This window comes from Caretta caretta, chromosome 7 (genome assembly GCF_965140235.1).
Source record: "Caretta caretta isolate rCarCar2 chromosome 7, rCarCar1.hap1, whole genome shotgun sequence".
NCBI lineage: Eukaryota > Metazoa > Chordata > Testudines > Cheloniidae > Caretta > Caretta caretta.
This window is the reverse complement of record NC_134212.1, coordinates 17082136-17096048: the sequence shown is the minus strand read 5'-3', so window position 1 is coordinate 17096048 and position 13913 is coordinate 17082136. Positions and strand designations below refer to the sequence as shown.

At 39.0% G+C, this 13913-nt stretch overlaps 1 protein-coding gene across 3 annotated transcripts in view; it reads right to left on the bottom strand.

Moving 5' to 3' along the window:
• The window catches only part of GRM7 (glutamate metabotropic receptor 7), a 550274-nt gene that overhangs the window by 265497 nt on the left and 270864 nt on the right, over window positions 1-13913 (bottom strand). For all 3 annotated transcript variants that reach the window (XM_048857861.2, XM_048857859.2, XM_048857860.2), the window contains exon 4: window positions 8126-8280. In XM_048857861.2, the coding sequence (XP_048713818.1) occupies window positions 8126-8280 (155 nt within the window). The remainder of the gene's footprint in view (window positions 1-8125; window positions 8281-13913) is intronic.

Here is a 13913-nt window from a genome sequence, read left to right as displayed (position 1 = left end):
AGTCAGCAGATGAATAATTCTATTAACATTTATCTTTCTTCTGATTCAAAGGCAAAAAGAGAGTCAGAAATCACTTAAACTACCTTCGCTTGAGATGGTATAAGAAGTATCTGACAAGGGAGTCTCTCTTAGTTGCACAAAATTAAATACATAAAAATTTTTTAAAAATCTTGCAGGAGTTGGAGGAAAGTTCATTTGATTTAAAAATGCTAATCAATTTACTTGCAGCCCTCAATACTCTAAAAACACCAGCCAAGATTTTTTGGGTGCTCATTTTTTGCATGCCCACCTTGAGGTTACCAGAAGGATGCTGATTCTCAGTGGGTGGGAGCTCAACACTTTCCGTGTGTTAGATCCACTAAAGGTGACTCAGGTTGGGCATCTCAAACTTGAAGCATGCATAAACCACTTTGGAAAATATGGGTCATTGCTACCAGATCAGTTTCCCATACAAGGTACAATAAATCACAAATCTCCGTCTGTGGGCCAAATCCTAAAATCTTACCTCAGAGAAAAAATACCCTTTCAACTGCAAAAACTTGAGCAAGAAAGTTGGAGAGGACAATCAAGGAAACCATCCCATCTAGGGACTGTGCATTTTGGAACTCTGCCCAAAGCCCATTCAATGGATTCTAGGGATCCATAGTAGAAGGACACGTTGAAGGGAAGACAGAGGGGCTGTCTTGAAGGGATGGTTGTTGCTCTGCTGGTCCCCCACTGCAGCTAGCCACACTGCCATTGCTGATAGGATTAGAGGATGGTAATACAACACTGAGCTGTATAATCTCCCACATGGATTGCTCCCCATAGATAAAAAGTAAAGGAGGACTTGTGGCACCTTAGAGACTAACAAATTTATTTGCGCATAAGCTTTTGTGAGCTACAACTTACTTCATCAGATGCATTCAGTGGAAAATACAGTGGGGAGATTTATATACACAGAGAACATGAAACAATGGGTGTTACCATACATACTATAATGAGAGTGATCACTTAAGGTGAGCTATTATCTCCTGTCCTCTCTCCTTTCCTGAACTCCACAGAGACCCACTTAAAATCGAGAAGTCAGTCCTTCCTCATCTTGTCACTGATCACTAATAATTTCACAGTGCCCAGGGAAGTTTGTTGGGTCCTTTGTAGAATAAAGAAAGACCCATGGCTTGCCATGGAGAATTCACAATCTACATTTCAGAAATGACAATCAGTGAGACCAACAAACCATAGAGAGGGAATGAGGTGAGGACAAAGGAGCATGTGGCTACTCATTTGGGCATATGGCTACGTACAAACACATATTGACTGACTCCCTTCTTGTAGACGTGACAGAAGAAGTGAGCCTTATGGAAGGTGAGGAATGAGAAGTAGAAAGATGGTCATCTTCTGGTACTCCATACACCCAAGCCCATCTTCATAGTGCTTTATTGGGGCTGAGATAGGCCAGTATGGATGCAGCAGCCTTTTATCACTTAGGATGTGCCATACTTAATTTAATAAATCATTGTAAATCTAGTCCAGCATGTGGTGAAATCCACTTTTCCTTCCTTCCCTTGTGCAATGGATACTTTATCACTGGCACAAGCTTTTCCTCTAGCAACAAAATTTAGGAAGTCCTTGCTTAAAAATTATTGTCTGACAGGAAGAACTTAAATGGATATCAGGACCAGCAGTGTTATCCTCTTTAATCAGAGGGACATCCTGTTAGCTCCCATATAGGTATATGGCAGCATGAAGATAGCTACCCCAGACAGTTAAAAAGTATAATTAGATTTTGGTATCATAGTGATAACAAGATGACAGAAATGCTTTAAAGTTTATTAAATCTAGTGCAAAATGAAGAAGTAAAGTGGCATTCTTAAAGGTCAGTGTGTGATTAAAAAGGATACCATAGAAGAAGTTCATTTACATTTATAGAGGAATAGCAGTGGAGTTGTTAGTCCTGAAGTAGTGCTACTTGGACTTCATCTCAAGAATAGTACAGTAATAGTAGGACCTACAGGAATCCAGTGTGGTGTTCCCATACAGTATTTTGTTTGCTTTTTCCTAGTCCTGCTGCTTCGGGAAATGCAAATAAAAATGTTGCAGATGAACAATGTTCTCCTGACTAGCGTGCTAAGAGAGAAGATACCCATGGATAACCAACCATTTGTAAGGTTGAGGGCACAATGCCCAGCTGTGCTGTAAAAACAAAACCCTTGTTTTACTACCATTCACCCATTTTCACAGAGCTACCAAAATCCTTATGCTATTTGTACAGATTTTATACATTGGCCTGGATATCTCTTATTTCCCCTATGATTGTGATCACATTTTCATTTCTAATTCCCCCCACCTCCCCTTCTCCTACTTTACAAACATTCCCTCTTTTTTATTCCTTCTTCATTCCCTTTTCTAGATCAGCACTGGCTTCTCTCTGCTCTTCCACAGCATCTTGCCATGGAACTAGTTTCTTTGATCAAAAAGACCTATCTTTTTGCCAGGCATCTGAAGACACTGGAGCAGGATGGGAGTGGCTGTTTACACGGGATAGAGTTGCTGTGGAGAAATCCTGCCAATTTGGTTGGGGGTGGAGTTTTGCTGCTGTTTTGTTTATTTCATTGTTATTTTAATTAATCTCAAAGGCAACCAGAGCAGCAGCTGGGCTGATTATTATAAATTGAAAAAATAATAATAATGATGAGGATAGATCTCATACCATGCCTAAATTTATTTAGAAAACACCTCTCTCTCTCTTGCCTAAACATCTTCATTTCTCTTACCTTCGGTCACTAATACGCACTCTGCAATTGTATTACATCACTCTGGCAAGTATTTGGGGGAATATCATCTGTGTAAAATATTATACAAAATTAAGCCCTGAGACAATAAACTCTTACACACAAGTATTGTGCCTGCAATATCAAGGCCTAATGTATTGCATGCATTCCTGAAAATATACATGCTGTATCACAGAATTGTGGCTCTGTTTTTTCTTGTCTCCTGTGACAATGAGGACAAAGTTCCTTTTTATCTAAGAGTTCAGTACATTGATAACTGGGATATCACATTCACCTGTGGTGGGTGTTCCAAAATAAATGCATAAACTATTTTTTCCTAAATAAGGTTTGGAAAACACTTAAGTGAAGAAAATCAAGTTCTGCCCCAAGTTCTGATTACTGGTCCAAGTTGGATATGAGTGATTGGTTACCAACACCTAGTAGCTCTGATGAAAACTTTTCATATTCAGCTTTTTATAAAGTGATTACTATTTAAGTGTGTACTCCCTCTTTGTCCCTGTGATAATATAAATCAGATGTGACTTTATCCTTTCATTTACATCAAACTTGACTAGGGCATATTAAGGCGGACTTAAGCTGACTAAACTCAGTTCATGCAATGGTTCCCTAAGTCAACCAGTGGGATAGTAACCAAGAAAATCTTGTCCCATGGGTGATGTCAAGCACCTGAAGAAATAATTCCTTACCTGGCCCCTGTTCCTGCAAGATGCTAAAAGCCCCCAATTCCTGCTGAAGCCATAGAGTGTGGAGAACACTCGGAATCTCAAAGTTTAGGGCATTCAGAGCAAGATGTATTTAAGCAAACGTCTAGGAGGATTGTTTTCATTCTATAGTTTGAATTGAGAAGCTACGATTTTGGGGAGAGAAAAGTTCATTTGAAAATATTTTTCAGAAAAATGATGTATCATTTTACTGTATGGACTATGTGGGTTGATATTTTAACAGTAGCCCTTACTCTATAAAATGTTGAAAATTCCAGAAGCATATATTTTAGTATGCAGCCACAGTCAATTTCAGTGAGATTTAACATTTGCTCACTAGCCTAATATTTCTTAAGTGTGAGTAGAAAAGGCTGGCTGCATGACACCTTTAAGAAGCAAAAATGTTATTCTCACATTAACAACAAAAACACCCCCAAGGGAAAAAAAAGCTGCTGAGATTCAAGTTTCCATTTAAGTCTGTGGGAAAACTTTCTCTAATGTGGCACAAATATAACTCACCATAGTGATAAGAAGAATTTGAGGAGGAATGATATGGAGTGCTCTGAGGAGTTAAAGTAGTTACCCAGGAAGAAAAATATGAAATGTAAGGTCCTTTTCACACCATTAGCCGGGCACAAAATGTGAACATCACTGAATACTATGTAGGCAGCCTTCAAAGCTTCAGAGTAGGGATTAATGGAAAAAGTTGGCCATAAACAGTAACTTAAAAAAACCAACATTATTCTACTCTTGTGTATTCTTAACACACACAGTGGGGCTAGATCCTTGAGTATATTTATACTGTGTCCAGTGCAGCCTTAGAGAGGGGGTGGCAAAGTTGATTTTGTATCACTTTTGTTCTGTCCTGATCTTGGAGGTCAATCTGCACTGAACTGGACCTCTGGTTTAAATCAATCTGGATGCTTTCTACTTTATATTGACAGCTAAAAGTCACAAAGGACACTACCAGTAAACCCACCATTCCATTTTTTCCCTTGATATGGCACCTGCACCAACAGCCAAAAGAGGATAGGTGTTGGAACCACAGGAGCATCACATCACCCAAGCATCTACAGAAAAAGAGGGAATGTTAATGTGGCTCAATAAGATGATTTTAAATGCATTGCCTTAGAATGCATTGGTGGATCAGGGTGTAATATTTATGTAGCCAAATGAAAGTGATTTAGATGGGAAATTCTGAAGCACCTTTACTCCACAAAGTAAATATAAATTTGAAGACTTGTGCACATATCTGCATATATGTACATATTTGTAGAAGATATGTATGTAGGTACATACATATTTAGAGGGAACTGATTTTGAAAAAGGCAGGAATATTTGCCGTCTCAAAATCAGATCCGTTTGAGTGTCTCAAGTTAGGCATCCAAAAGCTAAGACATCAAAATATGTTTAATTTAAGAAAATTTAAGCCAACACTTTTCAAAATATGAATAAAGGAAATGTACAGTAATATATACATTTCCAAGTAATTCAGCTTTTGATTATATGAAATGAAGCAGCTCATCAGTTGCCCAAACCAGAACTACAGTCTTTTTGATCTACACAAGCACTTCTTAGCATATACAAGGGGAAGCATTTTATGGCATTAAATCTATAACGTTTGAATCTCTAAAAACTGGAACATGGAATTTCATGTGATAGTAATGGATGGGGAAATCTGCTATGCCTGAGCAAAGCCAAAGTTAAAGAGCCTTTGGCAAGGGTGCTGCCCAGGCCAAGGTATGGTATCCTCCCCTGCAGAAAAGTGCTGGAAGAACCATAACTTCACTGATATAGTGGTCCACTGCCATGGCCCTTGCATTTGACTTCAACCTCTATGAGGCACAGGAGATATCTCAGCACCCCATTACGGCTGTCCATCATCTGCCACCTCACGGACTCTCCATACCCTGCCTACTGTGCCGTAAAACTGCATCTACTGCAATCCAGACTTTAAGACCTTCATTAATCAAAACACTACATCCTTATTGAGAAGAGTACTTATAAGCATGTGCTTAGGTCTCATTGACTTCAGTGGGTCTTAAGCAGATGTTTAGGTGCTTTATGGAATCAGTGCCTCAGAGCCCAAGGCACGGAGTGCAACATTTTTATACAGCACTGTATTAAAAGTAGACTATACTAAGCTATGATCCTGCTGAACATAAGATCCTTCAGGGGCAAATTCACTTACATTTTATCAATTTAGTTTCCTGTCTATCAATTTAAATAGAAAAAAATAGCTGCTTGTTTTATTTATTTATTTTTGTCAGAAGAAATGTGCTGGTAAACTTTTGGGAGCAGATGCTCCCTGCTAGATGATTTAAAAAAAAATGACATTAAAATGTCCGTTCTCATTTCACTTAGCTTCATAACCAAACGATAAGAAAGAAAACATGGCAGTCCAATTTATAAACCTGGAAAGCTTTCATGGTAAGATACACACACATACATGAAAGGTAACCATTTCACCAAGCAAAAAATAATAGTACATAACCATGACTGACATTCTATAATTAACAGAATGCTCGGAGACGTTATCATCACAGATCAAATAAGATGGTATAACTGGTCTGAAACAAGACATTCTTTCCTATGGGAAAACATTTTATACCACGATTAGTCACTATGAACATTTTGAAAATTGCTCAGAAAGAAGGTACGCAACACAAAGAAAAATATCCTCCTTCTTACCCATCACCCTCTCAGTAGGACTACGCAGATGGCAAATACAGATGGTGATTATGGATGTTTGAAATGGTTTGAATAAGGCAAGAACCTTTTCATGTTTAAAGAAAGTTCAGGAACCATTTGCTGCTCCCCCTCTTTCCCCCCATATATTCATCCAGCTCCACAATTTTTTTTTTTTTTTTTTGCTTTCAGATTTGAAGCAAAAATATCATTACAATTTGGGCAGGGAAGATCTATTCTTACAGTATTTTTCATGCATCACCAAGATGTACGGGAAATCTTGTGAGAATATTTTTTTTTTCTTCCTAATGAGACACTCAGGCCAATTTCCAAACAGGAGAGGTTCAGAAAAGTTTGACTCAACTCCAAAGCTCCAGATGCTTATCCTAGTATGAAGGTGCCTCCCCAGTCATACTGATATTCATCCATAACTAGTATTAACACTATTAGCTTTGAAAAGCTAGGCCATCTTACCATGCCTTCCCACTATTATCAAGCTCTTGGAGAAAATGTACATGTACACCGTATTGACTATATTTGAAATATGACTTTAAAGATCACAATTCCAAGTGAACATGCAAAATGGGTAACTGCAGATCAAAGTTAACTTAACTGACTATGGTTAAATACTGAATTCCACATTGAGAAGTAGGAATTAGCTTGCTCAGTGGACACATTTTTGAAGATGCATCCCCTGTGCTTACATTTGAAATGTGGCTGCAAGAGTTTAACTGATAAAGTATACACCTTGACCATGTCCCTGTGTCAACCTAAAGTATTGTTTGCAACTGAATACTCAACGTTTTCCATGATGTATAATGTATAGAACATGTTTAATACACAGTAAAGATATTGTTGGGAAATATTGTAGAAGACTTTCATACAAGTTACTGCTAACAAGTATCTTTGTTAGAAATGCCCAGGGGTGCAATATAGACAGTATGATTGTGATAGCAATTGCTTGTTTTTCCACAAACAATATCCCAGTATGTTCTTTAGATATTTATAGGAAACTGAGATGGGAAAAAAAGTCACCTGGATTTAAAAATAAAATAAAATGCTGTAGTGCATTATAGTTCTGAGAGGAATAATTAGTGAGGCAGTAGTGTAGACAGAGTAAAAAGGAATGTAAATATTTGATCTTCCTTTCAGTGAAGATGGTGGAGCTCATTTTAATGTGTGAAACATGTTTGGCGGATTCACCGGAGACCTGGCCTGACAGACAAGAACTACAAAACAACGTACCAACAGAGGAGTTTCTTTTTCTTTACATAGTGTCTCCTTTATAAAGAACTTTTCTTTTCAAATTAAATGAGAACATAAATTCTAATCAGCAAGTTTTGTTAGACCAGAAGGATGCCAATTAGGTTTCTAAACATCTGTACAGACACAAGGGGCATAGCTAAGAGAAGAAGGATTAGAAAGTAAAGTCATAGAAAAAAGAAAAAAGAAACAAAAGTTGAGAAAGGAAAAAAGCATTATCTGGAAACCTGTGTGTGTTTGTGTTTGTTATATATCTACTTTATAGTATTTATACTTTTTATACAAAAGTGCATGTGTGCATTACAGATAATAAAGAGTTTGTGTGTGTACGCGCACACACACCCAAATGGTGTTTATCATATGTTTATCCCACTACATAACTGATGTGTAAAAACTTACAAATAATTTTATCCTTGCAGAAAATGTATCATCACAAATAGTATAGAATAGCATAGCATAGCATGACAGCTGAGCAGATAGATAGGAGATGTCCAATTTTAGGAGAACCTCAGGGTATTTAGATTTAGCTTATTTTATATTGAACTGATGTCAAGTCTCTGAATCGTACCATATGTACATTTTTGTACATGGTCAGTGTATTGGTCCACCGGTGTTTCAGTTAGATATCAACAATGTTCAATTAAATGAGGAAACAGATAAGAAACTGTGACAGAAAGACTATCAGAATAGAATTCTTACCCTCTATGGTTGCTCTCTTAGGCAGAATGGTGATTGCTCCCTCAGCAATGTCTTCTTGCTGAATTAGTGGATTTATTTTGGAGCCCCAAGTGTCTGATCCCACCCACAGAAAATGACCGACTTGATCAGCCCTTTTTGCAGCTGCAAGGATCTGCCTGTAGAAAGACACATATAATTCATACATGAATGCAAGATGAATGGAACAGTATTTAGTCTCCCAGGAAAAACAACAAGGAGAGCAAGACTGCCGAATGAGCAGAAATAACATATCTGTAACTAACTTTTAGCTCAGAAATTTAACAATCCACATGATCACGAAGTTTTCAGAACAGTCTATCTTCCTCTTTGTTCTTTTATTCTAAGGATGAACTCCTGGCCCCATTTAAGTCAGCTTGAGTTTTGCCACTGAGTTTCATGGAGACAGGATTTCATCTCAACTTTTTTGTGAAATCTTAGTAACAGTTGCAATAGTTACACCACTATCAATGGACAGAACCTTCACAACCCTCTGGTAATTTAGAAGTTACACCACAAATGACTCTGGAATAAGCAGATGTATTTCTGGTGAAGGGTAGATAGGGGATTTAATTGTTTTTAAATTAAATTATTAAAATATCCTGAAAAGCAAATGAAATCTGATCAGTGCAGGTGCTATTGAACGTCCAAGTCATTTTATCATTAACAGCTGCAATTAGCAACAGCAAATATATTGTTTATTAATATTAGCATTTATAGGGCACCCATCAGTGCAGTGTATATAGCAACTTCCATGCAAGAAACTCAAATGTTTTACAACCATTTAATCATGAAGTCTCACAATCTCCCAGTGAGATAGGTTAGTGTTATCACTATCCTTGAGTCACAGAACTTTAAAGCTCTGAGCCTGCAACGCCTTGCACACTGGTGGAGTGCTGGCCCCACACAAAGCCCCCCACTGCAGCCAATGAGGCTCCGTACATATGTAGCTGTCTGCCTGCACACAGAATGTTCAAGTGATTAGTAATTTGCCCATAGTTGCAAAGTGAGTCAATCACAGAGTGAGGAGCAGAACAGAGGAGTTCTGATTCACAAATCCTTCCCATAGCCAGCTTATATTGAATTAAAACAAAACAATATCTGGATATATTTTAATATTTTGCCATAATTACATCAGTTTTGTTTACACAAACGTATAAAAGTGAAGTTACTGAAATGAAGAAATATCTATATATCGTAGGACGGGGTCAGATTTTGGGGAAAACAAAGTGATGGTACTTTCTGCACTCTACTGCAACTCAGTCTCCACTAGTGCTTAATTTGTAATGAAAGAGGTGCCAGGGCTTAAGCTGGTTTTTTATGGGTTTTTTTTTTTTACTTTCATAATTGACGGGGCAAGCTCAGAGGTGCCGGGGCTCAGCCCTGGCACAAATTAAGCACTGGTCTCTGTCCATTCAAAACCAACACGCTCATCTCTAGGGTGATGGACAGAAGCTACTGAGGCACAATTAGATATCACAGAAGAGCAACACCAAATTTCACAGGTACCAATGATGGTGTACTGGGATCACTTACAGGGACTTCAGGTCCGTCTTTGGGGCCCCACACTAGGGTACTGCACTGGTATGCCCAAAGATCTAGGATCTCTGTTGTAGCCCTGCACAGGTATGAACTAGGGTCTGGATTTTCTCACTGGGGTGTTTCAGTGGGGACCTACATAGGGTCTGGGGGCTCTCACTGGAGTCCTTTCACTGAGATCTGTTGGATGTCCTACACTGCATCCTGGGGTCCTGCAATGGAATGTTCTGGAGTCCTGCACCAGGGTGTCTCACCAGGGTCTTTCCAGAGCTCTGGTCTTTCTACACTGGGCTCTGGTGTCCTGCATTGGAACATTGTAGGATCCCAGTCAGTGGTCTCTCACAGGTGAGTGCTAGGGTACCTCACTGGTGTCTGGGGTCCTGCACTGGGCTGTACTCCTGCTACAGCAGCAACAGCTCCTTGGACGTTTTCCTCTGGCTGCCCAGTAGGGAAGGGACCCTGGCAGCGATGGAGCCTCCAGCTCCGGCAGCGGCAGAAGCTCCAGATTCAGTGGTGCTCCCTATGCTCCAAGCTGGTGGGGAAGCAACTGCCTGAGAGGAGGCTCTTATATTAATGTGACACAGCTGCATTGCCAAAGTTTTGTACCACAGTCTCATACAGGCCAGTGGAATCAAAAGAGTTGTGAAGGGGCAGAGCAAAATGGTGGCAGCTCAGCATGGTTCTGGTATAGCATTTGCTTCTAAGCCCTGGTGAAGGAATCAGCGCTTTGCAAAGTATGGGTGGCTCTTGCCTCCAGGTCAAGACATTCCAGATACTATTGTAAGAATCAGTGGCTTTTCCCTACTATTTATACTAGACAGAGTCCTTTGAGCAAAAGTCCACATCTGCCCAGGTGAAAGAGTAGTGATATTATAAATGAACTTGCTTAGAATACTGGTATATTAAGGTTTAAGAGATGAATGGAAATTATTTGTGCATTAACTAGTCACTGTAAGACACAGGTTGGTTAAATTCAGCTCTTCATCCTTCCCATGTAGATATGCTGACGTTTGTCAAGTTTATTGAAGAGGGTGGGGTCTTTCAGATGAATCTTTAAGAGCCAACATCCTGTCTGCTATGTAAAAATATTAATGATCCCTTGATGTTATTTATAATACTAAAGATTCGGTTTTGTGACCTTGGTCAAAATTCCTTTCCCCCATCCCTGTTGTGCAGAATTCTGTGTGTTTGTTGCATGGCTTGCTACCCCTTTCCTATAGCAGAGTTGGCTGAACGTCAACACTGGATAACATAATCCTGTATCCCTTAAGTGAGGATAACTTGCATTTAGATCCAATGGGAGTTTTGTATTCAAAGGAACTACATAACAAAGCCCTCAGATTATAAAGAGCTTTGGGATCACCTGGGGTGCGATACGATATAGGAAAAAAATGCAGGAGAACACTATTTATTTTAGGCTGAATTTGAAATTGTAATAGTTATGCACATCTTATTTCCTTTCATTATTAAATTAATTTCTTATCATAAGAGTAAAAATGCCTACCAAGAAATCATTTTCCCATCTAGGGTATAGCAAAATATAGACTCATAGAATCATAGAACTGGAAGGGACCTTGAGAGGTCATCTAGTCCAGTTCCCTGCACTCAAGGCAACACTAAGTATTATGTAGATGATCCTTGGCAGGTGTTCGTCCAACCTGCTCTTAAAAATCCCCAATGATGGAGATTCCACAACCTCCCTAAGCAATTTATTCCAGTGCTTAACCACTCTGACAGTTAGGAAGTTTTTCCTAATGTCCAACCTAAACCACCCTTGCTGCAATTTAACCCATTGCTTCTTGTCTTATCCTCAGAGGTTAAGAAAAACAATTTTTCTCCCTCCTCCTTGTAACAACCTTTTATGCACTTGAAAACGATTATCACGTCCCCTCTCAGTCTTTTCTTCTCTAGACTAAACAAATCCATTTTTTTCCAATCTTCCCTCATAGGTCATTTTTGCTAGACCTTTAATCATTTTTGTTGCTCTTCTCTGGACTTTCTCCAATTTGTGCACATCTTTCCTGAAATGTGGCACCCACAACTGGACACAATATTCCAGTTGAGGCGTAATCAGTGCGGAGTAGAGCAGAAGAATTATTTCTTGTGTCTTGCTTACAATACTCCTGCTAATACATACCAGAATGATGTTCGCTTTTTTTACAACAACGTTACACTGTTGACTCATATTTAGCTTGTGATCCATTATGACCCCTTTCCACAGTACTCCTTCCTAGGCAGTCATTTCCTATTTTGTATGTGTGCAACTGATTATTCCTTCCTAAGTGGAGTACTTTACATTTGTCCTTATGGAATTTCATCCTATGTACTTCAGACCATTTCTCCGGTTTGTCCAGATCACTTTGAATTTTAATCCTATCCACTAAAGGACTTGCAACCCCTCTCAACTTGGTATCATCTGCAAACTTTATAAGTGTACTATCTATGCCATTATTTAAATCATTGATGAAGATATTGAGCAGAACCATACCCAGAACCGATCCCTGTGGGAGCCCACTGGTTATGCCCTTCCAGCATGACGGTGAACCACTGATAACTACTCCCTGGGAATGATTTTCCAACCAGTTATGCATCCACCTTATAGTAGCACCATCCAAGTTGATTTCCTTAGTTTGTTTATGAGACGGTCATGCGAGACAGTATCAAAAGCCTTACTAAAGTCAAGATATACCACATCTACCACTTCCCCGCTATCTACAAGGGTTGTTACCATGTCAAAGAAAGCTGTTAGGTTGGTTTGACATGATTTGTTCTTGACAAATCCATGATGACTGTTATTTATCACCTTGTTATCTTATAAGTGTTTGCAAGTGATTGCTTAATCATTTGCTCCATTATATTTCCGGGTACAGAAGTTAATCTGACTGGTCTGTAATTCCTCGGGTTGTCCTTATTTCCCTTTTTATGGATGGGCACTATATTTGCCCTTTTCTAGTCTTCTGGAATGTCTCCAGTCTTCCATGACTTTTCAAAGATAATTGCTAATGGCTCAGATATCTCCTCAGTCAGCTCCTTGAGTATTGTAGGATGCATTTCCATCAGGCCCTGGTGTTTGAATATATCTATCTTGTCTAAGTAATTTTTGACTTGTTCTTTCCCTCTTTTAGTCTCTGATGCTACCTCATTTTCACTGGCATTCACTATGTTAGACACCCACTTGCGACCACCCTTCTCAGTGAAAACCGAAACAAAGAAGTCATTAAGCACCTCTGCTATTTCCACATTTTCTGTTATTGTCTTGCCCCCTTCATTGAGTAACGGGCCTACTCTGTCCTTGGTTTTCCTCTTGCTTCTAATGTATTTGTAGAATGTTTTCTGGTTTCCTTTTATGTCCCTAGCTAGTTTGATCTCGGTTTGTGCCTTGGCTTTTATAATTTTGTCCCTACGTACTTGTGTTATTTGTTTATATTCATCCTTTGTAATTTGACCGAGTTTCCACTTTTTGTAGGACTCTCTTTCAAGTTTTAGATAATTGAAGATCTCCTGGTTAAGCCAGGGTGGTCTCTTGACATACTTCCTATCTTTCCTATGCACTGGGATAATTTGCTCTTGTGCCCTTAATAATGTCTCTTTGGAAAACTGCCAACTGTCTTCAGTTGTTTTTCCCCTTAGACTTGCTTCCCATGGGATTTTACCTACCAACTCCCCGAGTTTGCTAAAGTCTGCCTTCTTGAAATCCATTGTCTTTATTTTGCTGTTCTCTCTCCAACCATTCCTTAGAATAATAAACTCTACCATTTCATGATCACTTTTGCCCAATTTGCCTTCCACTTTCAAATTCTCAACCAGTTCCTCCCTATTTATCAAAATCAAATCTAGAACAGTAGCTTTCTCCACCTTCTGAAATTAAAAAAAAAATCTCCAGTACATTCCAGGAACTTGTTGGATAATCTGTGCCCTGCTGTGTTATTTTCCCAACAGATAGCTGGGTAGTTGAAGTCCCCCATCACCACCAAGTCCTGTGATTTGGACGATTTTGTTAGTTGTTTTAAAAAATCCTCATCCACCTCTTTTTCCTGGTTTGGTGGTCTGTAGTAGACCCCTACCATGACATCACCCTTGTTTTTTACCCCTTTTAACCTTACCCAGAGACTTTCAACAATATACTATGTATTCTTCTGCTATCTCTCTATAAAGTGATCCACAGGTTCCTAAAAATAGATCACTCATTACATTTCTCTGTACATTCTTATTTACTTTGTCTACTCCATAAAGC